Raw genomic sequence first — 26,304 nt, 5'->3', positions numbered from 1 at the left:
AACACAATTGGGAAGTAATAACCTTTTATGAAACATATCTGAGTCATACATACTTGACATATTAAAAATCAATAAAATCATTTTTTTTGTTCAAATTTTCTAATGACATGGTATCAACACTAACGATCGTGAAAATGACATTCCAGCATTAAATCATTGATCATTAACACCACGCCTACAATGAGTATACATAGCAGGGTTCGTGATCACCTGTCACACTGATGTATTGGCTGTATAGTGCTACACACATCTGTTACCTGTCCAGGTCGATAACGCATTGATTACAGGTGAATCAGAGGTATTCTGTATTTCCATCATCAGAGTTCTGGATTTACACATATTAATATAAATGTTAATATAAATCATGGTAGAGTGATGATATCAACCTTGAATGAATATCAATACAGTACTTGCTATACAATCACCCCTGGATCTTGCAAACTTGGCAGAAATGACAAAAATAGAGCCACATTTCTCTGGATCTCACTTGGATTATGAAGACATAATGTTTAAACTCGTTTATCAGCAATTTTCAGACACACCAAAGCTGGGATCATAAAAGACACAAAGTTTTAACTCCATAGGCCTTGTAATTTCACAGGTGTAGAAAATACATTAAACAATGGTTGTATGTGATGGTTAAAGTCAAAGCTAAAAGAATCAATCGCTGCATGTCAACTTTCAAATGCAAGGGGGGTCAAATACCAAAATTTCCTACTTGCCCTTGGGCAATTCAATTTACAAATGCTACTTGCCCAGCCTGATTTTCAACTTGCACTGCTGAATCAGAGAAAAGAAGAAAACATCAATTTGACAACAACGCTGTATTAACTGAAGCAACAGCAAATGGAAGATATGCAGAATAGAAAAATGACTAGCCAGATTTGCTTGTTTGTTTGTTTGTTGTTTAACGCCGCACTCAGCAGTATTCCAGCTATATGACAGCGGCCTGTAAATTATCAAGTCTGGACCAGACAATCCAGTGATTGACATCATGAGCATCCATCCAACGAATTGGGACCGATGACATGCATCAACCAAGTCAGCAACCTGACCACCCGATCCCGTTATTTGCCTTTTACGGCAAGCATGGGTTGGTGAAGACCTATTCTACCCCGGATCTTCACGGGTCAACTAGCCAGGTACTTCACCTGCAGTTGACAAAGACACGATGCATCTTCTAAGCTTTAAAGTTCATACCAAAGATTCTCATACCTGACCAAGGCCTACTAAATAATATTTTCCAACTTGACCAGCACATTAATTTCAGACATGTTGGGCATACTAATTGAACACCTCTGATATGATACATGCAGAAATTGCAGAGTAATAGGTAAAACTATTTTCAATACTTTGAAAACTAATTATTGTTTTTATTGTGGTTTTATGTTTTTGCTTTCTCTAATCCAAAATTTGAAACAGAAAGAGTGTCACCCAATATCCCAGTAATGACTCACTATATATCTGTGTCCAAGACATTATTCATTGAGAGCCTGTCAAGGTGTTCAGTATAAGGACACAAAAATAACAATTCCACCTTATCATGTCATGAATGTAAACTGCCCACTTTATACAACATTTGTACATGTAGTTATTATTTAGACATGGTAAAAGTAAACATTGTTCAATGACAGATCATGTCTTCTTGTCCATGCCCTGCTAGTTGGAAGAGGAGACCAAATGAATCAGGTGGTCAGACAGCGTTAGAAATTGGCACTAGTCCTATAGTCTTTACCATACTGCCCAACAGTAAAGGTATCCTAAGGACTAGTAGAAATTGGCCCATTTTAAGAGTTTTGCTCTATGTTATCATTATAAGGACTAGTGGACAAAAACTGTTAGTTTCTAACCCTGTCAGACTCAGTGACTTGGCTGGCTGCATGTCAGTGACAAGTTTTTAAATATAGAAATTCAGACCACAGCAAATGAAATTCATTAAACACAACTGTGACATCACTCTCTTGCCAATATGGAGAGTTGACTGTCAGTTATTAAACCATGGTTACATGATCCATTGTTGTTAACTCTGATGTCCGATAAGCTCATCACTTTCATTTCAAACAGTGTTCATGAAACATGTCTCCCAATCACTCGTTTGTGTTCACTTTGACTTGCTCAAATCAGGCAGCCACCTTTTTCAACATCCCACTGACTAGCCACTGTGACAGTCTTCTTTAGGCCTTCATATTACGGACTAATCATTTAATATTCAGCAAGGCCCATTTTTTATTTCTATTTTTCTACGCAGCAAAGGTCAAACAACAGATGGGGTGTGGAGATTGGAGCTGCATTATACAAGTGTTGACCACTTGTCTTCTAGATCCACAATAGCAAAAGGTCAAACAATTTCATGAATGCATTATACACAATACTTGAAATTCACTTGAATTAGATTTTTTCTCTACTTCATGAAACTGTCTGAAATTATGGTGACGATCGAGTTGGTATGGACAAATTAATAACTTTAATGTCATTTAAGACGAGTTGTTCTTTTCGGATTTATATCTATTTTGCAGCAAAAGGACTGTAACAATGAATTAAGTTAATAATTTAAAAAAAATAAAGTCTGACCTTTTCAGCAATCCCACCAGAACATATTTAATTCTTTCCATCATCAGCTGATATTAAGTGTCCTTTTCAGATTTCTCCTGCAAAACTCCAATCTGGCCACAGGAATATTAGTGAACACACAGTCAGATCTATTCCGTGGTATGTTGTGTGTAGGAATTGTCATATCTGTTAATCGATTAAACATCACTGACTGGACTTCCAGACAATATCACTCACGTGGACACGTGCACAGCTGGTGCCCATGTTAAAACCTGGAATGGAATGGAATCGAATTCAGCGTCACGGTACCATGAGTTGACTCTCTGGCAGGATATGTTGTTCAAGTTATAGGATTGCGTTTGTGTTGTCATTATATACCAAAGAAGGATTACTCGTGTTCAGTTATTTCCTTGAAAAGGTCCACATTGTCAAAATGGTCTTTCTTCCCACGTCAAGCTGGCACGCCGTGATATCATTGTTCAAAGCGGCTTTAAACGAAACTCACTCACTGATGGCCACGATATTGTCAATGGCTGTGTGTACTAAACCTAATGATTTGCGTGGAAAACTCTAATAATATAGTCTACCTTATTCTGATTCACAGTAATATTTACATTATTTCAAAATTTAGTTTTGGTGCCGATTTTGCTTCAACTCTAATGAATTTTAAATTACTGAATTCACTGTTAACACCTAAATCTACTCGTTTTATACAGACATTATCTACTTAAAAGAAGTCGAAATTCACCTGATTCTTTCATAAGTTTATTAGTGTAGTTAATGGCATATCGGGGGTTCTTTAGCTTTCTTTTGAGTAGTAGATTATCTATATGTTGTGTTTTGTGAGTCCATTTTACAAGGCTGAAAATGTTATCTCGTGGTTACTATGGCGGTGGGGTAGCCCAATGGTTCAAGCGTTCGCTCGTCACGCCGAAGACCTGGTTTCGATTCCCTACATGGTACAATGTGTGAAGCCTTTTTCTGCTGTCCCCCGCCGTGATATTGCTGGAATATATATAGTGCTGAAAAGCCTCGTAAAATCAACCTCACTCACTCACTCGTGGTTACTGGTTAAACCGAAACTCACTCAGAAGAAACAATGGTGGACCACGGTGACAGGGGGGAAAAAGGCGGTCACATTATTGGCACACTTCGGCCGAAATCAAATGGGATTTCTCAACAGTGTCATAAGCTAATGATATTTGACTGATCATGCATCGCGATGAGCATATCACCGACTTGGCGGAGAAGGGAAGGAATCAGAGGTGAAATGGGGTTTAACGTCGCGTCCAAGATTATTGCACTTATATAGCGACGTGCATACACGTGTGTGTGTTTGTGTGGCTACTTGTACTAGTCCGGACAGATGCCGATTTATAGTGCTAGCTCACTGAGATACCATGCCATACGTTTATCATGAATACCCCACACAGACACAGTATACTGTCTCCGAGCCGACCAGTCCTTGTTTTAGCCCCTTAATGCCAAGCGCCAGACAGGGTAACAACAAGTACCATATTTTAACGTCTTTGGGTATGACGCGGTCGGGGATCGAACCCCGGACCTTCCGCTCTCGGGGCGGACGCTCTACCACTAGACCACGGAGACGGTCTGAAAGGAATCAGAGAAAGTATTGTGAAGGTTCGCATGGTTTGCCGGTTATATTATCAAATAAAGTTAAGTTTGAAGAGTACTGACCAGAGTGCCGTTGCACAAAGCGATCTTCGCGCTAAGGTGATTGTAACTCTCGTACCTTAACATAGACTAACGGTATCGACTTACAGCGGTAGAAACTAACATTTTTAGTCCACTGGTCCTTATGATGATGACAATGGGCAAAACCCTTAAAAAGGGCAAATTTCTACTAGTCCTTACGACATCTGAACTATTTTGCAAATACTACTGCCAATATCTAACGCTGGACTTATGATAGTCGTACCACTGGGGTCGCTTTAAGGAACGGGGCCCTGGGACATCATCTTCCTGTTCATATATGAACATGGAGCAGAAACATATTCATGGACGTCTCTGGTGTACTTTTTAAAGAAAAATGATCACACAATACGGTCACCATTTGCCCCGATTACGATAATCGATCTGCCACATCCGAGCTAATGGTTATCGCTGCAGTGGCTAAGGTCTTTACGTTTGTGTGTTTGTTTGTTTGTTGTTTAACGCCGCACTCAGCAATATTCCAGGTATATGACAGGGGTCTGTAAATAATCGAGTCCGGACCAGACAATCCATTGATTGACATCATCAGCATCGATCTACCACAAATGGGATACGATGATATGTATCAATCAGGTCAGCGAGCCTGACCACCCCATCCCACAAGTCGCCTCTTACGACAAGCATGGGTTGCTAATCTAACCCGGATATTCACGGGATGTAAGCGTATACGACCGGCAAAACTTTGGGCTTTCGTCCAACAATAAGTTGACGAAAAATTATAATATCATCAACTCTGAGTTAATCCTCACTCACCCTATAATGTAACGAAGGTCTGTTTATACTGGTGTTTGCATTACGTGGCGAATTCCATCTATATGGATGTTGTCTTAATCAAACTGTTGATGGTTGTCTATAAACATGACGCTTGTTATACATGTTCTCCACATAATACCACCAGTGCGCGTCAAACTAGTATTTTAATCCTGAATTATCCGTGGTCCATCTGTATGTGTATGCCACGTCTTGAAAAAAAAGTGTCAAATTTCACAAAACCACGGTCGTATATATATAATAGGATGCGTTCTTGAAGTGAACTGCTGAAACTTGGAATGGAAGAAACTCTTTACTACTTCTATTTTTTGTGTTGCGATATAGGATTGCCTCCACTGCAGTTTATATATAAAGCGAGGAGCTGTGTTGATGTTTGAGAAAGTACATGACATGAACACCTGCGACAATGGCAATCACACAGACAGGCCTTTCTGTTATTTGTGAAGTTCGGGGTTGGTGCAGCCTGGCTTGTTGAAGTACACATAAGTTATTACCCCAGTAATTCTCTCAGTGATAAAAGAGTTCAAGGGACTTTATATCACAATAGGTTTGACTCCAACCGACACAGCCTGTTCAAGATTCTCTTCATGATTCCATCAAGTCGTACGTATATTTGTCACTTCAAGTTTAATCAATGCATAGATATTTTTCAACAATGGGTTTAAATTTCGTTTTTCAGGCTCAGCTTGCTCTCAATATGTTTCAACTGTCAAATATTTGGTATTGTTCGCCGAAACCGTAAATAGGTATTCTGCAATAAGGACGTTCCACTCTTTTCTCTTTCTCCGACCACCTGCCCACTCTGTGAAAACCTTGGAGATGAGAAACACAAAAATAAGTAAGAACTCCCTTACTGCTACTAACTGCATGCATGGCTTTAGATCGGTAAATCATGTGGTCTGCACATTACTTGCCATTATAAAAATATATTGTTACGATCCCGATATGATCCCGATAGACGTACATAAATAACAAACAATTAATCAAGACAAAAGTAAACACGAAACGTTCACAAAAACGTCGTTGAACGATTACCCCGCCAGCCGTATAGCGCCACCAATGCAGTTAATGGTCTAAGGGAGATAATCGTGATATGATATGCTAAAAATATATAAGAGTAAGGTCCCCTTGCATGAGCTCCACACAGTGTCTTAATTTAAACTCCCCATGTCGTGTGAAATAGTCCGAGTTCTATAGAGAAGTTCCTCACAGCGATAGTCCATATACGCACTGAGAAAGAGCTTAGAGATTACTGGTTATCTCCCTTGCTACAAGATCGAATGACGTCATACATTAGTTCAGACATGCGCAGAGCACACAGATAATTTTAGACTGATTTATCTGCTCCTCGCCACACTACAAGCCGTGGACAGGGCACCAGACTAAGATTATTTTCTTAATACAGTTACTTCCCTTTGTTAAAGCACAACGCAGTATCTGAAGTTTGCATGCAGATCCTGAAATGAGCTTCTACTTGTTCTACTGTTCGTACACGTCGCAAGTTTAACGCTTTTATACAGACAGGAGCACAGTCTAATTACCAAACTGGATTACTTCCCTTTGACCACAAGCTGTCAAGCTCCTTCGCAGCGCGTGACACGTTCGCTACACTCTCGGTAACATCGCTGCCACCAGTGTGGGCGACTGGGCGCAGCTGTTTTACAAGAATCAAGAAATTTGCCCTCTAACACCAAATTTAGCAACATTTATACTTTTGTTTATGTCTTTGGTAATGCCATCATTGTGAATTTTGAAAATGTTTACGACTGACCACATTTCCCAGATGAATTTAACTTCTTGTTTGATCAAATTGGTTCGAAATTGCAGACGAACGGAAAATCACCCAAACCCACCCCCTTACATTCTAACTATACCAATTACGTGATAGTTGAAATGAAATAGAAATTCAAATTGACAAACACAGAAAATAATTTAGTTGCCTAAGTGTATTCGGCGTTATAACGTAACATAACGGTCCGTCGGTTGTGAGTTCAACTCCAAGCATGGTTGTGGTCACCTGTCACAGTGGGGAGTTTTGACTGGTGGCAGCGATAGTATAGAGAGCTCCGTCAACGGGATATCGCTGTGAGGAGCTTGAAACTTTACGCCATTGAAATTGAATTGTCTCCCTTTGACCATGACAAGAACTTTGTAACGTCGAAGATTGCAGACTGAGATCAGGTCGATATGCCATTCTAATTTAATAAATAAAAAGACATATTAAAGAAACTATCTATATCTTAACCTGCGTTGAAGGTTTTTCCTTTGTAAACTTACAATAGAGTATCCGTTTCCATTTTGCCCGAGACTGCATGTCAGAACATATTTATTTTTATAATATTTTTCAGTGTGGATGATTGAGTTTTCTGATGTTGAGAAAAGTGGCTCTGCCACTCGTGAAAGAATCTCATTTACCCCTGCCAATCAACAGATAGAATACCCTCTATTTTTTTAAATCAAAGTGATTTTAGAACCGATTCATACCTGTTTTTCATGTATGACTTGAAATAGGTCGATGGTAAGAATGTTTTAATTACAATATGACTTGTTGGTGATGGTTTCTTTTTTATCTACAGGTGCTTTCCTTTTAGATCCTTTTCCACAATGTGTTTAAATTTCTTTTTTTCGGGTTCAGCCTGCTTTCAATTGTCGAACAGACAGTTGTACAAAGCGCTTGTCATTAGATGAAGATATGCATATAAACTACCAGGAAAAAGAAAGTATACACCCATATGGGTGGGTGGCTAAAAATGAAACCAACCAGAAATGGTTATTTGATGGGTATTGTAGTTGTGTTTTGCAGTGTTTTCCTTACGTGTGCAGTGTTTCGGACTTTATTCAGCTTAGTAACGTTTGATAACGTTTGTAATTGTAAGGTCAAATGCAATTTTCAAGTTATACTTTCTTTTGCCCGGCAGTGTATTTCGAGTATGTAATAATTACATGAACCATCCTTCATTCGGTTAAACTGCAGCCGACTTGCAGAGCGCCATCTCGATAATACTTCTGAACAGATTAGTTAACTCTGTGGGTTTTTAATTATAATTTCAGTCTCATACTCATCATCAAAGTCAAACAATTAATTTATATCAGTCACACAGGGGGTAAGCGCTGCCCATGCCAAAACGGATGTTGGGAGGAAGTATAACTACCAATTTCTCGCTGGACAGCAAAAATTGTGGTTTCACCCGAGCACATAGCGCATGGTTTAGGAAGGTTTTTAGCCTATTTACTTAATAATGTGAACTTAATCTAACTTACATCGTGCACCGAAGTGCTTCCGGACAACAATCGTCATATTATTTATATACTAAATATTAAGTTCAATATTTCTTACTTTACTTTTGGTGTCATCTGACGCGATAGCAACGAGTCGAAAACAAGGTGCCTTTCAGTGTAAAAACGACATAACTACTTACACGTAACACGTGCAAGTGAACTTATGTGTAAAGTTTTGCTTTATTAGGCTTTTTTAGGATTTGTGTGAATGTGTTACCTTTCTGTGATGTATATATTCCGAGATATGTAACAAACAAAAAAACTGTTCGTCGAGGTGGTAGTTGGTTTAATACTGTCTGGGTTGTTTATATGTTTTTATATAAGCTGACAGTCGCGGTAGTTGTAGTTTGACAAAATCTCGTTTGTGCCTTGTACCTGTCTTTCAGATTGCGGATAGGCCAAAATGATGTTTGTCATTCTTGAAATGATAGAAGTCATTTGTCATTGCTATTACTGATTAAAGTGAACCTTTTTCACATGCAGTGATATGCCACTTGTATATAAAACTTGTAGTCTTCAGACATGATTCGCGGATTAAATTAATACTATGTTGATTCTCCAAAGCTCAAATGATTTGTTTGAATGTCTACAATCCCAGAAAACAACCAATTGGCAAGCTCAATTATGTCAATTGATTTCTCAATTTTCCCACATAAACAACCACATGACAACCTAAAGGAAAAATTGAAAAATGAAAGAACCCAATTTTATTTATTTATAAAGATAAGAGCTTGATGTCAAAGCATCACTCATCAGCAGTTGTGTATAATGCGAATTTAAAAAAAATAATAAAATTATTGAGCGTTTTAAATAGAATTATATTTTAAACAAAATAACCATGTCGAAGCATTCTTTGAGGGCAGACTAAGAACCAACTGGTACAGTTTATTTTTGTGGATATAAAATGGATAACTTCAAATGAAACATATTATAAAACCAACTTAGATGTATACTTTCTTTTGCCCATCAGTTTATTATTACTATTGCCCTTATCATTCTTATTTATTTTCTTGGTAGGAACATGTTCATCCATATGGGATTGCTATTAATCATAAGCAATTGGTTACCCAGGAAAAATAGCGATTATTTGCAAAACGCAATAAAACAACATTCACTCACTCATACAAAGTAACTACCAGACCGGTGTTGGAGAGAGAACACAACGGATAATACAAGTGCGAATGCCGTGTACCGACAAAGTGACGCAATAAGCTTTCCCCTGACTGGGCAAGCGAGTAGGTGAGTTGGGTTCTACGCCGCTTTTAGCAATATTCCTGTAATATCACGTCGGGGACACCAGAAATGGTTTGAACACATTGTACCCATTTCGGGAATCGAACCCGGATGTTAACCTCTAGGCTACCCCACACCTGACAGAAGGAAATAATTCTGTTTAGTATAACATCAATCGTGTCTCCCTCGGGTCTGGTTTGAAGAGGTCATTATGTAAACATTCACTGTAATCTGGTGTATTTTCAGCGTTGACGCAGCCACAACGTTCTAGTGTTACCATCCACCGCGTGACGCTGAAGCCGTGGTGCCCTTGCGCAGCTTATCACGGGGACCGTCTCAAACATATTTTCGTAGGTAACTTTCCTCAAGGAATTTAATGAGCCCGGAATCAGCGTCCAGCTGGGTTCGTTTTTGTGAGTACGAACAGTACTGTAAAAATGTATGTGCAAGTTACATTGCCGCAGAAAATGAAAACAGAATTATGCAATAATGAAATTTGAGAAGCCCCCTTATCGGAGCAGAGTGAAGCACAACGAAGTCGTTTGTTGATTGTGAGACTGTCATCGAACCACGCTCACCACTGAACTAATGACTGTGTCAACATATGTCCACAGCTAGTTTCAAAACGGTAAGATTCTAAGACATGTTACTGTGAAGTTATTGACTGATTGATTTCTAACGCTGATAGGTTTGACTAGTCAGGTGATGGAGATTGTTGTTGTAGCTTGGGGACTGTTAGTTGTCACGCGCGCAATACCGGGTTCGATGTGTCACATGGAGGGGTGGGGGTGTCGGTAAAATGTTTAGAAACAATATCAAGTTGTCCTACGGCATCACTTTCACATGCCACACTCACTCACTCACTCATTCATTCCCTCTCCCATCACGCACCTTACACCTAATCACCCACCAACTCACTCCCCTATACTCACTCACCTTGCACTCACTCCCCTACACCTAAGTTCACACTCTAATCCTACGTTCACTCACTCACCCTACACTCACTCACCATGTACTCACTCACCCTACACTCACCATTCTACACTCACTCACCCTACGTTCACTCAGCCTCCACTCACTCACCCTGTACTCACCATCCTACACCTAATTTCACCCTCTTATCCAAGGTTCACTCACAAACACTCACCCACACTGTCACGGTCAGTTGTAGACATACTGACATACTTCTTTCTCCATGCAGTTTTGTGTATCTATATCAACAACATGTATAAGATATAAATTGATGACATAGATACGTGTGTCGCCTGAGTTATCTACAATCTGTGACCATTCAGTCGGGAGCCACAACTTTTTCCATGACAGTCCAAGTCTGGGTCACGCATCACCCGTCCCAAGTCCAAGTCTGGGTCACCCGTCATCCGTCTCATGGGTCAATACCCGACGAATGATACACATTGATACAGCAGCGTATTTCCTCGATTACTAGTAAACGCCGGGGCGGTCGGGTAGCCTGGTGGTTAAAGCGGTAAGTGAGTGAGTATGGTTTTACGCCGCTTTTAGCAATATTCCAGCAATATCAGGGCGGGGGACACCAGAAATGATATCAAACATGTTGGGAATCGAACCCGGGTCTTCGGCGTGACGAGCGAACGCTTTAACCACTAGGCTACCCGACCGCCCGAGCTAACCTTTAAACCAATGTCAACAGATATCCAGCGTTGGGGACATGGAGGTGAGAGACCTCTGGACTGACGGCGACTGTCAGTGGAACTGCTCCGGCCATGGAGCTTGTCAGCAGGGCCAGTGTGTCTGTCTGGTAAGTGAGTGAGTGAGACGGGTTTACGTCGCTTTTTACAGTATTCCAGTTATATCACGGCATATCAGCTTCACGTGGGAGGAAAGCCCGAAGTAATGCAGGTCTCAGACGTTTACCGTGAAACCCATGACAGACCAAAAACCTAATCGGATTCGAAGTCACGACAATTGGTTTCTGGCGTGCCAAAGGGACGCAACTCTTTCCTTTGGAGGAAAGCTCAAAGTTTTTTACATCCCACAACCAAGGTATGATGCTAACAAACCAAGGATCATAGACGAAGCAAATCTGAGATTCGAACCCGTCGCCAGCGGTTCCTTGCACGTCCATGGAACGTTACTCTGCATAACGAATTGTGGCGCCATTCAAAAGAGTAAGTCAGTGAGTGAGTATGGTTTTACGCCGCTTTTAGCAATATTCTAGCAATATCACAGCGGGGGACACCAGAAATGGGCTTCACACATTGTACCCATGTCGGGAATCGAACCCGGGTCTTCGCCGTGACGAGCGAACGCTTTAACCTTTAGGCTACCCAAAAGAAGACGTATACAATACTAATACGTCACATGGAAGGTGCGTCAGCGTCTTGTAAGCATCGTCCATCAGGTTATGTTGTTTCTGATCTCTTTCCCTGTGTTGTGAATGGTTCTGTGTGCTCCAGGGTTCTCCCTAGCACCTGGACGAGAGAAAGCGATAGAGCGAGAAATCTTTCTCGTCTCGTGGTATCGTTTTCTCGCAGCCGATATTGAGGGCGAGAAAGCGATGTGCCCTTTCGGCCACCATACATGAGCGTTGTAAGAAACATCCACGGGTACGGTGGCCCATAAGGGACATGGAGTCTGTTTTTCAATATTTTTATATTTCACTTACTGTTATCGTAACCTTTTGCAAATTAACACGATTTGTCATACAAATATGTGATGAATCATGTATAAAGTAGATACTGAATCGCTGAAAAGTGAAGCGAAAATGTCAAAAACAAAAACTAAAATGTCAAAAACAAAAGGGAAAATGTCAAAAACTAAAATGAAAATACAGAAAAGTATTTCCACCGCGGTGGAAATATACATGATTTATCACATATTTGTATGACAAATCGTGTTAATTTGCAAAAGGTTACGATAAATGTAAGTGGAATATCAAAATATTCAAGACAGTGGAATATCAAAATATTGAAGACTCCATGTCCCTTATGGGAGATCGGCGGTTTAATATGAAACAACCTTAACGTGTCCACCGCCGTCTTAACGACCAGCGTTCCCTCTCTCCCCCCAGGTTCAGTACGCTGGCACGGGCTGCGAGGAGGTAAATCGCAAGTACTTTCTGGCGTTCGGCTCCATCTTTACCTGTGTGTGCTGCGTCGTCACCATCCAGTTGGTAAGAATAGGTAGAGAAAAACCACGTGCAGCATAAACTAACTGGAGTCGACGTCATGACATGATAAACTGAACAACGTCTCATCACCTGCCCCCTAGGAACCTTTAACCAATCATCAAACACTACTGTGTTCACATCAATGAATGAATGAGTTGAGTTTAACGCCGCTTTTAACAGTATTCCAGTTATATCACGGCGTGTCAGCTTAATGCGGGAGGAAAGCCCGAAGTGATGCAGGTCTCAGACGTTTACCACTTCGGTGAAACCCAGGAACACGGGTATGGTGCTGACAAACCTAGAACCCACATTCGAACCCACAATCATAGGTTTCTGGCGTGCCGAAGGGACGCAACTCTGCACAGCGAATCGCGGCGCCTAAGACGACTGGGCCACCCGTGACACCGTGTTCACACCTAGAGGCAAGTTTATAAAACGGGAATTGTTAAAACCTAGGTATTAAAATTGAACTGTATTCATCAGGTCCCGGGCTTACCACCGCAACGCCCCGGGCATTGTTGATATTACCTGCCTTGGAAGTTGACCAACCTTTTGAAGAACTTTCTGTTACTGTAGTGTGACGTCATCAGAGGTTTATAAGACTTATAGTGTTTGTCTGCACACAACACGTCCGTCTCTACACCACACGTGTGTGTACACGTGTCTGGATATGTTTTTACATTGTATGAGTTTGTCTTTGTATGATAAAAATCTATATATGTTTCCTCATATAATCTGCCGTCAGTATAGCGTAAGGTCCGGGGTTCGATCCCCGGCAGCGTCATACCAATAAGACGTTAAAAGATGGTACTTGTTGTTACACTGTCTGGCGCTCGGCTTTAAGGGGCTAAAACAAGGACTGGTCGGCTCGGAGTCAGTATACTGTGTCTGAGTTGGGTATTCATGTTAAGCTGTGGCATGGTATCTCAGTGAGCTAGCACTATAAATCGGCATCAGTCCGGACTAGTACAAGCAGCCACACACACACACGTGCATGCACGTCGCTAAATAAGTGCAATAATTTTGGACGCGACGTTAAACCCCATTTCACCTCACCTCACCTTGTGACTGCGTCTGTGTTCCAGCTGTTGTGTATTGTGTGCGAGTATCAGCGGGAGAAGAAGTCGTGGCGGAGTGCGTGTGGCGTCACGGTGCAGAAGCTCTTGTATCTTCTTGTTATATGTGCCTCCGCGCTCAGAGGGGCCTACTTTCTGTGTAAGGTGAGTACTGTCATTAGCGTATGTGTCAAGGCGGTCAGACGGGCCTACTTTCTGTGTAAGGTGAGTACTATCGTTAGCGTATGTGTCAAGGCGATCAGAGGGGCCTAGTTTCTGTGTAAGGTGAGTACTGTCATTAGCGTATGTGTCAAGGCGATCAGAGGGGCCTACTTTCTGTGTAAGGTGAGTACTGTCATTAGCGTATGTGTCAAGGCGATCAGAGGGGCCTACTTTCTGTGTAAGGTGAGTACTGTCATTAGCGTATGTGTCAAGGCGATCAGAGGGACCTACTTTCTGTGTAAGGTGAGTACTGTCATTAGCGTATGTGTCAAGGGGATCAGAGGGACCTACTTTCTGTGTAAGGTGAGTACTGTCGTTAGCGTATGTGTCAAGGCGATCAGAGGGGCCTAGTTTCTTCGTAAGGTGAGTACTGTCGTTAGCGTATGTATCAAGGCGATCAGAGGGACCTACTCTCTGTGTAAGGAGAGTACTGTCGTTAGCGTATGTATCAAGGCGATCAGAGGGACCTACTTTCTGTGTAAGGAGAGTACTGTCATTAGCGTATGTATCAAGGCGATCAGAGGGACCTACTTTCTGTGTAAGGTGAGTACTGTCGTTAGCGTATGTGTCAAGGCGATCAGAGGGGCCTAGTTTCTGTGTAGGGAGAGTACTGTCATTAGCGTATGTGTCAAAGCGATCAGAGGGAACTACTTTCTGTGTAAGGAGAGTACTGTCATTAGCGTATGTATCAAGGCGATCAGAGGGACCTACTTTCTGTGTAAGGTGAGTACTGTCGTTAGCGTATGTGTCAAGGCGATCAGAGGGGCCTAGTTTCTGTGGTAGGTGAGTACTGTCGTTAGCGTATGTATCAAGGCGATCAGAGGGGCCTAGTTTCTGTGTAAGGTGAGTACTGTCATTAGCGTATGTGTCAAGGCGATCAGAGGGACCTACTTTCTGTGTAAGGAGAGTACTGTCATTAGCGTATGTATCAAGGCCATCAGAGGGGCCTACTTTCTGTGTAAGGTGAGTACTGTCATTAGCGTATGTGTCAAGGCGATCAGAGGGGCCTACTTTCTGTGTAAGGTGAGTACTGTCATTAGCGTATGTGTCAAGGCGATCAGAGTGACCTACTTTCTGTGTAAGGAGAGTACTGTCATTAGCGTATGTATCAAGGCGATCAGAGGGACCTACTTTCTGTGTAAGGAGATTATACTGTCCTTATCGTATGTGCCTCCGCGCTCACAGGGGCCTACTTTCTGTGTAAGGAGATTATACTGTCATTAGCGTATGTGTCTCCGCGATCAGATGGGCCTACTGTCTGTTGGAATTGAGTTCTGAAACTTATTGTATGTTCCTTTTGCGCTCAAATGAGTAGACTTTCAGTTAGGTGAGAGTAGACTTTCTATAAGGTAGAGACCTATTTTCTGTGTAGGGAGAGTACGAAATTAATTAGACCTGTGAAGATCCGGGTTAGAATAGGTCCCATGCTTGCTGTAAAATGCGACCATGCTTGTCGTAAGATGCGACTAACGGGATCGTGTGGTCAGACTCGCTGACTTGGTTAATGTAGGTCACCGTATCCCAATTCCGTAGATCGATGCTCATGATTTCAATCACTGGATTGTCTGGTCCAGACTCAGTTGTACTGACCGCCTTCATATAGCTGGAATATTGCTGAGTGCGGCGTTAAGTAAACAAACAAACAAAAGCATGTCATCACATTCCACTTGCAAATGTTTCAGTGGCGGGTGTCGGAGTACGTCGCCTCCTGTCTGTGGAGCGGTTACTTCCCCTTCCTCATCACTGGCTTTTCTCTCATCATCTGCTCCTGGGCCGAGGTGAGGACGGGGGTTGTGGGGCGTCACTCATCATCTGTTAATAGGGCGGGGGTTGTGGGGCGTCCCTTTTCATCTGTTACTGGGGCGGGGGTTGTGGGGCGTCCCTTTCATCTGTTACTGGGGCGGGGGTTGTGGGGCGTCCCTTTTCATCTGTTACTGGGGCGGGGGTTGTGAGTCGTCCCTTTTCATCTGTTACTGGGGCGGGGGTTGTGAGTCGTCCCTTTTCATCTGTTACTGGGGCGGGGGTTGTGGGGCGTCCCTTTGCATCTGTTACTGGGGCGGGGGGTGTGGGTCGTCCCTTTTCGTCTGTTACTGGGGCGGGGGTTGTGAGTCGTCCCTTTTCATCTGTTACTGGGGCGGGGGTTGTGGGTCGTCCCTTTTCATCTGTTACTGGGGCGGGGGTTGTGAGTCGTCCCTTTTCATCTCTTACTAGGGCGGGGGTTGTGGGTCCTCCCTTTTCATCTGTTACTGGGGCGGGGGTTGTGGGGCGTCCCTTTTCATCTGTTACTGGGGCGGGGGTTGTGGGGCGTCCCTTTTCATGTGTTACATGGTCGAGGGTTGTGGGGCGTCCCTTTTCATCTGTTACTGGGGCGGGGGTTGTGGGGCGTCCCTTTGCATCTGTTACTGGGGCGGGGGTTGTGGGGCGTCCCTTTTCATGTGTTACTGGGTTGAAGGTTGTGGGGCGTCCCTTTTCATGTGTTACTGGGTTGAGGGTTGTGGGGCGTCCCTTTTCATGTGTTACTGGGTTGAGGGTTGTGTGGGGTCCCTTTTCATGTAATACTGGGTTGAGGGTTGTGGGGCGTCCCTTTTCATGTGTTACTGGGTTGAAGGTTGTGGGGCGTCCCTTTTCATGTGTTACTGGGTTGAGGGTTGTGGGGCGTCCCTTTTCATGTGTTACTGGGTTGAGGGTTGTGTGGCGTCCCTTTTCATGTAATACTGGGTTGAGGGTTGTGGGGCGTCCCTTTTCATGTGTTACTGGGTTGAAGGTTGTGGGGCGTCCCTTTTCATGTGTTACTGGGTTGAGGGTTGTGGGGCGTCCCTTTTCATGTGTTACTGGGTTGAGGGTTGTGGGGCGTCCCTCATCATCTGCTTCTGGGGTTATAAGACTCTGGGGGTTTGGGGTGATTGTGGGGCTTCCTTAATCATCTACCCCTGGTGCGTCGGTTGTGAGTTGCAACACTATACAAGTAAATTTGACTCTAATGCATCTCATGGCTTCGCATACAGAGACGGGGCCGATGCCATGGTGATCACGGCCATTTTCATTTTCAGTTCTGACACACAATGAATGTGTACACAAACTCAAGATCTCGGGTTGAAAGGGTTTCTTAACAGTGCTAACAAGTGAAAATAATGTATAGGATAGGGGTAATTTCTTTTACAAGCAATTATGGTGTCATCATCATTGGTTTCATATAGTGTATTTGCGTGCATTTGTTTGAGGTGGATAAACACATAACGGGTATCCCCTTGAATGTTAGAGTTGCAAGATCATCGATGCCAACTGGTATGACCAGTATCGACTGTAATTGCTTCCCGTGATGTGTATCGTAGCCCCAACTACAGCAAGACGTGTGTTTCAGGACGTCCACGTGAACCGCAGCCAGACGCCACGGTTCCTCAGCAAGTCGGTGTTGGCGTTCGTCCTCTTCAACGTCGTGCTCTACCTGTTGTTGTGTACCGTCCTCCTCCTCACAGAGATCGTGCCCAACGACGAGGTGAAGGTCCGGGTTTGATAAGGCTTTTCTTTTGGGGCGATAGCTCGTTAGCTTCAGTTCAGTGTATTTTCTTGTCTGCCTCGCTTAAGGCGCCGCAATGCGCTGCGCAGAGTTATGTCCCTTTGGCGGGCCAGAAACATTTGACCGTGGGTTCGAATCTCGATTCGCCCTGATCATGTTCTACGTTTATCAGCTGTGCCCATTGGTTTCACCAAAGTGGTAAACGTCTACGACCTGCGTCACTTCGGGCTTTCCTCCTACGATAAGCTGAAACACGTGGGATACAACTGATCATGAAATACTGTTCAAAGCTGTTAAACCCAACTTACTCTGTCACTCCGAAAGCGCAATCGGTACTATGTTCACGAAATCTTCATGCACGTGAGTTCTTTCTTTCCGAAAAACTAATTTGACCCTTAACGCCAAAACATAATTTGTTCTCAAAAAATTAAAAAATATAATTTGGAATATGTCCTAAATAAACGTGATGTGATAAAGAAAACTGTGTTGAATCATTGTCCTCAACAGCAGCGTGTCGCGAGCGAAAACCCAAGCCGCCCGCCCGCCCTTCCCCCTTCCTTCAGATATTAAATACCAGTAGTGGATCTCTAACGCATCACTGAAGCCGTGTATATGTGTGTAACACAGGACCTGCATCTCAAGGCATACAACGGCGCCGTAGCTGTCCTCCTCATCATCCTCGTCGTCATCTTCCTCATCTACGGCGTTGAACTTTACTTCAAGGTAGGTCACTACATTTTTAATTGGGATGATCATATAACGTAGTGGTTTGAGGGCACGCTTGTCACGCCAAAGGCCCGGGCACGATTCCCCACATGGCCACATGGTAACAATTTGGGCAGCCTTTTTCTGGGTTCGTGAAGGGAGCAACTTTAATTGCCTAATCGAAAGTACACGGTAGGCCCACATTCGAAACTAAGTACTTCCTCCAAAAATATTTACGAACTACTGGTTCCCTGGGTATGCTGCGCTTACGCTACAATGACAGCGCAGCATACCCAGGGAACCGTTTTGCTATTAGGCCGTCTAAGACATGCAGTGGGGAGCCGTGACTGGTGGCAGCACTACTATCGCGAGCTTCGCGAATGACTATCGATGTGAGGAGCAGTATAGCTAAAGGATTGCTAAACCTTCACATGATCTGTGAAGGGACGCGGGTGATCTGCGATGATGTCTAGAGTTGCGTCCCTCAGGCGTGCCAGAAAACTATAATCGTGGGTTCGAATCCCAGATCCAACCAGATAACGTTGCTTGGTTTGTCAACACCATACCCGTGACGGTGGATTTCACCAAAGGAGTAAACGTCACGCCGTGATATTAATCAGACTGTTCATAGCGGCGTTAAACCCCTCACTCACTCACTCACTCACTCACTCACTCACTCACTCACTCACTCACTCATTCATAAGATGTGGTGTTCTCCCAGGTGCACGGGGCGTTCATGGAGGATGGCGTGGAGTTGGACCCCCACCAGGTGGCCATGTCGAGACTCGGGCTCCTCTCCCAGGCCTTCCTGCAGTTCCTCATGGGCATCTTCCTCGTCACTGACGTCATCACTGACCACTGGAAAAATGTGTACGTCTAAAAACACCAAGTTCTCGAAACGACATTGAAAGCGACCCTAGCGCTAAGACGATCGTTACTCCCATACTTTAACATACCTTTACGACAATCGTAACGCTAAGATCACTTTGTGGAACGGGGCCTTGGTGAATTTGAAAACACATCGAACGATCTCAGGTTCCACGCCCGGGTTTGATTCCTCACACGGTACTGTGAGTGAAACCAATATCTGGTGTCCCCGTCATACTGCTGGAATACTGCGTAAAACCCAACTCACTCACTTACAAGATTCGAGACAAGAAGTGTGTCGGTATAAGACTCTGAGTTCAAGGTGCTGGAGTTGAGAATTTTAGGAATTATTATACAAGAACAACATCGAATTACGGAAGTGTCTGAATAAGCGTTTCTTTGTTGCAAATGCCAAGTTCTTATATCAGTATGCACACTAGGGTTGGGACGAGTCCAAATATACTACCCGGGTACACACACCCCTATTACCCGACCCTACCCGGGTACACGCTTTAGGTCTCAAGAGATAGGTACAAAATGTCCGATTGGGAACAGTCTGACCGTATTCCTGTCAAAATGTATTTAGATACAGGTATAAAACGGTCTGATCATGCATACACTGAAGTTGACTGAAGTTTTATCTCAATGCAAACATATGAAGTCAGAAGGAATTGTGTGCATTGTCAGGAAGAAATGTGAACATTTCTCACTTATAGTGTAACCATAGACTTCTAGATAGTTTTTGCCATTAAACAACATAATCACTCGACTAACCACGGGTCCGGGTAGTCCTGTGGGTACCCAGGTCCTACTCAAGACCCACCCCCATCATGAGACTGCCTGTATATGATGTTGTTTTGTTGTTGTTGTTGTTGAGCAGTATGACGATCCTGGAACTGAACTATTACGATCTGGTGTTCCGGGTGGTGGAGTTCGGGGTGGTCATCTGGTTCCCCTGCGTCCTCTGGAACTACCGCAAGTGGGTATACTACTACTACTACTACTACTACTACTACTACTACTACTACTACTACTATGATGATGATGTCAATGTCAATCACTGGATTGTCTGGTTCAGACCCCATTATTTAAACAACATACAAAACAAAACTACTGCTTCTACCACTACATCCACCACTACCACTGCTACCGCTGCTATTACGACCACTACACTACTACTATTACTACTATTGTAGTTAATTATACTGATACTACGGTCACTGTTACTACTAAGTAAATCCGACCATCATGTATGTTGATACATTTAATGTATAGTTATTATATAATGTGTCAAGACCAAAACTAAAACTGTCCTAGAAGTACGAATCTGTGAATGATAAGAAAGATGTAAGCCGTTCCTATCTAACCACAGGCCCGAGACATTGTGGGTGTTGAATCCTCGCCGGATTCTGAGGACACTGGACTTGCACTCTGACGTGGGCGAGAGGACGGCCCTGTGCCCTGACCAGTACACGTCCGGCTACAGCACGTTCAAGAGGGAAGACTCGGGTAATACAGCTCATATCACATACCGCGCATATCATGTACAGCTCATATCACATACCGCGCATATCATGTACAGCTCATATCACATACGGCTCATATCATGTACAGCTCATATCACATACCGCGCATATCATGTACAGCTCATATCACATACGACGCACATCATGTACAGCTCATATCACATACGGTACATATCATGTACAGCTCATAGCACATACACCCAATATCACATCCGTCGCATATCATATGCCGCTCATATCACGTACAGCTCATATCACGTACAGCTCATCACATGGAGCTCATATGAGATACGGCGCATATAATATGCCGCTCATGTCACATACAGCTCATCACGTACAGCTCATATGACATACAGCTCATATGACATACAGCTCATCACATGGAGCTCATATGAGATACGGCGCATATAATATGCCGCTCATGTCACATACAGCTCATATGACGTACAGCTCCTTTGACGTACAGCACATCATATACAGCTCATATCACATGCCGCTTGTGAGATATATTTGTTGCATTATCGAACCCTGGGCTTGTTGCAGTCGCCAGTTCTCTAGGTCAGTATGACTGCTGGATTTGCTACGACCCGGACCGGACGGACGCCGGACCTCTCCTGCAACCCTGTGCTTGTAGGGGAGATGTAGCCACAGTGCATCACAACTGTCTACACAAGTGGCTTGTTGAGGTAAGGGGCAAGTTATCTCCCCCAGTTTTGCAAGGATCCGCTGATCGATGGTTCCACTCTCAAATTTGACATAATTGAGTGTCCTGATTTATCTGCACAATACCAGTGTTCAGTGCTAAAAGATCAACTACCCATGTCACTTCCTTCATCATTTAACTAACACGCTTTGATACAACAAATAGATGCCTGAAATATGAAGTGTGTGTAGCTCATCACCACAATGTACTTGTGAAAAGGAGGATTTTGCCCTGTTATAAGTCAGCATCATACCACATGTCACAATGATGAGGTCTGATTGGCCTACGTGATCTTCATAAAATATCCTGTATCCCGCTTTGGGGGAAAATATATGCCTCACATTGAGAAAAAATCCCTTATACCCCGCCACGAACAAGTCAGGCTGGACGTGGATTTCTGGGAGTCAGAATAAATCCTTCATACCCCGCTTCGAAGCAAAAAGCCGCACGCTTTTTCTGAGTCAATAAAAGTCATGTGACACAGCACAGGTTAACCTCAGCTCAACCGAACAGCCTTTTTCTATCAATTTTGTATTTGTTTTAATTATTTTTCAATGTCATATTAAAACATGTCGGTAAGATAAGACCGTTGTAGCAGGATCACTTGGGGTACATGGGTTTTTATGCGTCCCGCGTTAGGTTTTAGAGATCACTCTGGGAACATGGGGTTTAATGTGTCCCTAGTAATGTTTTTATAATACCCCATGTACCCCGGGTGATCCTGCAACAACTTTTAATGTTATTTTGCAGAATGCGGAACATGAACATACCCCAACATGCAAAGTCTGCAATGTGGAGGTAGGTGAGCTGCTTAATACACGGGCAGCTTGGTAGACTTAGGTTTAGAAGCGAGCTGACCTATTACTCGCCCCAGTTGGAATAAAGGTAGTGGTTCAAATCAGAAATGAGGAGTGAAAAAGTATACTTACTGAAACAAATCGTTCATACGTCTCTCCCAACTATCCTTCCCTCAAATGGACGTCATTTTCCCGAGGCAAGAACGTTTACTGACTATGAAAGTCTAGTTTCCACCCTTGCCGAACTAGGACGGAATTTCCAGGCTCGATCGTAGCGCCACCAGTGGCTGTTATGAGTTATGTCCCTTCTATGTCCCTCCTATTGGCCAATCAGATTCAGTCTCTCATATCACTTAAAGTGTTTGATTCAAACCAAATGGCGGCGACCAGTCAAGACGATCTGATCGATAATCAATATCTATATTGTCATAAACGGGTCTTACCACATGAGCACCTAAATTAATAACTTGAAATGATTTGCAAAATATATGTTGGCGCCCAGTAGACGGTACACATGCTTTGCAAGCCTGCAGTCGACCGAAATCTGCATCTTATTCGTTACGCGATTTTGATTGGACTGTGCATAGACTTGTTAGTCCAGCCCAAATGTAACTGGCAAGGGTTGAAACTTGACTTTTATAGTCATTTAACGCACATGCCCCGGGAAGATGGTGGACGTGGGCGGTCCAGAGGTCTAGTGCGCTGCAATTTGCCACACAGTGCTGTGTCCCTTAGCTGTGCAAGGATCAGCTAATCGACGGTTCGAATGACAGATTCGCCCCGATTGGATCCCGAGTTTGCTGCACCATTCTTGTGACGGTTGGTCTCACCTGGTGGAATTCACTTGCATGGGCTTTCCTCCGACATCAAACTGGCAGGCCATGATATTAACGTGATTGTTAAAAACAATCTCATTAAAATCATATCTTAGTTCTCGCTACCGCTAAACAAAAATCTGAGGACATCCCATTACGGGTCACGTCAGACCGACCTTGCGCGAACTTTGATCGACCAATGGAATGACCAATCAGAAGGCAGCTTTCTTGTGCTTTAAGGCACTAATTTCAGATTTGGCGACTACGCTTCGAAACATATTTTGACAAATTCTCGATAACAAATTTGAAACCTAAACAAAAGAACATTCTGGAATGGCTAATAGATGGTCTAGATTGTATGGATTCAGTCGTTGAACCCGTAACTATTGTTCGGAGTTTAAGTTTCGAGGTTGCATGATTAGAAATCACATTCCGACTGTCACTTTCATAATCTGGTAAGCGATGCTCTGATTGGTCGGATGAAAGGTCGTTCTGACGTGACCCCCAATGGGATGTCCTCAGATCTTTGTTTAGTGGGAGCGAGAACTGAGGTCTGATTTTAATGAGATTGTGTTAAAAGCGGCTATTAACCTAACTCCCTCCGGTCGGGGGATAGCCTAGTGGCTGAAGCGTTCGTTCGTCACGCTGAAGGACCGGGTTCGTTTCTCAAGTGGGAAGAAAGTCAATTTCTGGTATCCCCGTCTTGATATTAATAAAACTCACGTAAACCTATACTCGCTCCCTCTGCCTACAGTACCGGGTGCAGTACGTCAGCACGTGGCTGCCTCGAGGGATGGGGTCTCGGCGCCTTGCCATCCTCATCGTGCTGTTGTTGTCGATGCTGGGGAGCCCGGTGCTGTCCTACTTCATCTGCCATCTTGACACCTACATCTACCTCAAGATTCTCATCACTGGAAGTACAGTCATCTTAGAACTGTTTGCACTCAAGTGAGTTGACCTGCTTTGGCTCCCTGTCATCTTGAACCGAATTAATCTATGTCATGCACTTGGAACCTGGGTTAGAATAGGTCCCCATCATCCTATTTCTGTTATATGACATGGCCAGTTGGTCAGGTGGTTAGGTGCTCAGGTTCTCTGACCTGGCTGATTGCGTATTATCGTGCCCTGACTGCGTCGACAGCTCATTTTTTTCAGTCACCAGTTTGTCTGCCCAGACTTACAGCCTGCCATGATATAGTTGACGGTGACTCACCTTCCCGAGGCAAGGGAGTTTTCTTACTATAAAAGTCCTGTTTCCACTTTTATAGTCAGTTACCTCCCTTGCCTCGTGAAGATGACGGTGACTCAGTTGTTACAAAACAAACTGTGTATGTATCTATCAATCGAATATTATGTTGCAGGGTGCTGTCTGTGACACTAGTAGCCATTGGGAACCGAGTCCGGGTGGCTTCCATGAAAATAATCGGGAAGGAAATGACGAAACCTGATCCTGAAACCAAGCGAAGGACAACGCTTGTAAGACAAAGGGAGGTAACTCAACAACACTCGGAGGCCAGCGGGGAACTGAAGTCTCAGTGTACAGTTGAAACTCACGCAGAGGTTCATAGATAAAACTATTGACGGTATGTTTTCTGTGACGGATCTAGGTACATGGACCGTTTCCTTGAGATTACCATTGTTTGAAATGCTGCCGTCAAGTTTCGTGACAAATGACATTCCCAGCACCTATGATTTGAATCCCCCAAATCCCCAATGACTGCTTTGTTGTCAGACCCGTGAAGATTCCGGGGTAGAATAGGTCTTCAGCAACCCATGCTTGCCGTAAAAGGTGACTATGCTTGTCGTAAAAGGCGACTAACGGGATCGGGTGGTCAGGATCGCTGACTTGGTTGATGCATGTCATCAATCCCAATTGAGTGGATTGATGCTCATGATATTAATCACTGGATTGTCTGGTCCAGACTCGATTATTTACAGACCGCCGTCATATAGCTGGACTATTGCTGAGTGCGGCGATAAACAACAAACCAACCAACCAACCGAATAACTTCAAGCTATACATATACTGATGGAAGGAACAAAGGGAACGTGTGTAAAGGAAGGCACGTGTTCGAAGAAGTTATTCGGATAGTTGTACCTCTTTATATGCCATCAATGTAACATGCTCTCAAAGGTGAAAATATGTGTTGCATTTAGGCCCTGGCCCATATACATAGGAGTTACATCAAAGTAGTTTTACACATGTGGATATTTTTTTATAGTTAACATTTCGTTCCTGCGAGAGATGTCATGTTTGACATATCAAGCCAGTTTTAATCTGACAGCAGCATCTTTTGAAGAGAAACGAGATTACAAGCAGGTACAAAATAACTTGACAGATAGTGTTCTAATATAAATGGCATATTCCGATTTCTTACATGACAATAATAATGTCATTCAAAATTATAGCGGATTTAATATGCTTTAGCTGAGTGAGTGAGTGAGTATGTTTTTTTACGCCCAGAAATGGGCTTCACACATTTTACCCATGTCGGGAATCGAACCCGGGTCTTCGGCGTGACGAGCGGACGCTTTAACCACTGGGCTACCCGACCGCCCCTGCTTTAGCTGAACATCTTCCTGAGGCAAGGGAGTTAACTGACTGTAAAAGCCCAGTTTCCAACCTTGCTGAACTAGGCTAGAATTTCTGGGCTCGATCGTAGGCTATTACGAGTTATTTCCCTTCTATGTCCCTCCTACTGACCAATCAGATTCCACCCGTCATATCACTTGCACTTGCTTCAAATAAAATGGCGTCGCCAAGTGAAGACGTTCTGGTCGGTAATCAAGAACTGTTTTGTAATAAAACGGGTCTTACTTCGCCTAGGCAAACAAATCACGTGAACACCTTTACTGAAAATATGAAACAATTTGGAAAATATATGTTGACGCTCAGTTGACGGTATACATGCTCTGCAAATCCTGCTATCGACCGAAATTTGCACGGCAGTTTACGAATCAGATGTCGATTTTGTAACCAGATTTTGATTGGACTATGCATAGACTCGTTAGTCCAGCCAAAATATAACTCCATAATTCCAGCCTAATTCGGCAAGGGTGGAACCTGGACTTTTATAGTCAGATAACTCCCTTGCTTCGGGAAGATGTAGCTGAGTGACATAATGGGCATAACCTCTTCGATTTTTCATTGGATTTTCTTACTTCATTTATCATATGATCTAACAATCCATGCCTAAATGGAGTAAATGGACGCCTAAGGTATTTTATGTTGATATAGACATTTCGGATATTGTTTAGGGATTTGATATATATTTATTATCATGTAATTGTTGATGGTTGTTGTGTATTAAAGCATGAATTTACTTACTTACATGAGGAGCATGTGTTTTCTTTCATTGCCATTTGAATCTGCCCCAACCAA

General features: G+C 43.3%; 2 protein-coding genes across 5 annotated transcripts in view; one reads left to right on the top strand and one right to left on the bottom strand.

Annotated features, from left to right (window-relative positions):
* Positions 1-2,782, bottom strand: part of LOC124144836 (protein eyes shut homolog) — a 117,270-nt gene extending 114,488 nt beyond the window's left edge. Inside the window, exon 1 of the mRNA XM_046514439.2 lies at positions 2,572-2,782. The gene's annotated coding sequence lies outside the window, so the exon portion shown is untranslated. The remainder of the gene's footprint in view (positions 1-2,571) is intronic.
* A 6,686-nt stretch (positions 2,783-9,468) lies between these two features.
* On the top strand, positions 9,469-24,771 carry LOC124144834. 4 transcript variants are annotated; one of them, XM_048389717.1, is made up of 15 exons: positions 9,469-9,573; positions 9,814-10,195; positions 11,237-11,344; positions 12,617-12,718; positions 13,801-13,935; positions 15,675-15,770; positions 17,354-17,494; positions 18,137-18,232; positions 18,936-19,084; positions 19,962-20,060; positions 20,454-20,590; positions 21,151-21,293; positions 22,061-22,108; positions 23,677-23,870; positions 24,284-24,771. In XM_048389717.1, exons 2-15 carry the CDS (start codon positions 10,172-10,174, stop codon positions 24,492-24,494), a joined length of 1,683 nt encoding a protein of 560 aa, XP_048245674.1. In that variant the 5' UTR covers positions 9,469-9,573; positions 9,814-10,171; the 3' UTR covers positions 24,495-24,771. The 4 variants fall into 4 exon arrangements, with proteins under 4 accessions (XP_048245674.1, XP_048245676.1, XP_048245673.1 ...); XM_048389716.1 differs by lacking the exon at positions 9,469-9,573 and having other exon boundaries at positions 9,804-10,195; XM_048389718.1 differs by lacking the exon at positions 9,469-9,573 and having other exon boundaries at positions 9,805-10,195; positions 17,354-17,488.
* The last annotated feature ends 1,533 nt before the right edge of the window (positions 24,772-26,304 follow it).

This window comes from Haliotis rufescens, unplaced genomic scaffold (genome assembly GCF_023055435.1).
Source record: "Haliotis rufescens isolate VD_foot unplaced genomic scaffold, xgHalRufe1.0.p SCAF_8, whole genome shotgun sequence".
In the NCBI taxonomy this organism is placed as follows: Eukaryota; Metazoa; Mollusca; class Gastropoda; order Lepetellida; family Haliotidae; genus Haliotis; species Haliotis rufescens.
This window is presented reverse-complemented; position numbering and strand designations above follow the sequence as displayed.

What these genes read in the sequence shown, in the direction of transcription:
- LOC124144834 (XM_048389717.1), top strand. Translation starts at nt 10,172, where the DNA reads ATGTCCACAGCTAGTTTCAAAACG. An exon ending in GTTCAAGAGGGAAGACTCGG is followed by an intron (nt 20,591 to 21,150) that starts GTAATACAGCTC and finishes GGCTTGTTGCAG; the next exon opens with TCGCCAGTTCTCTAGGTCAG. An exon ending in GCAAAGTCTGCAATGTGGAG is followed by an intron (nt 22,109 to 23,676) that starts GTAGGTGAGCTG and finishes CTCTGCCTACAG; the next exon opens with TACCGGGTGCAGTACGTCAG.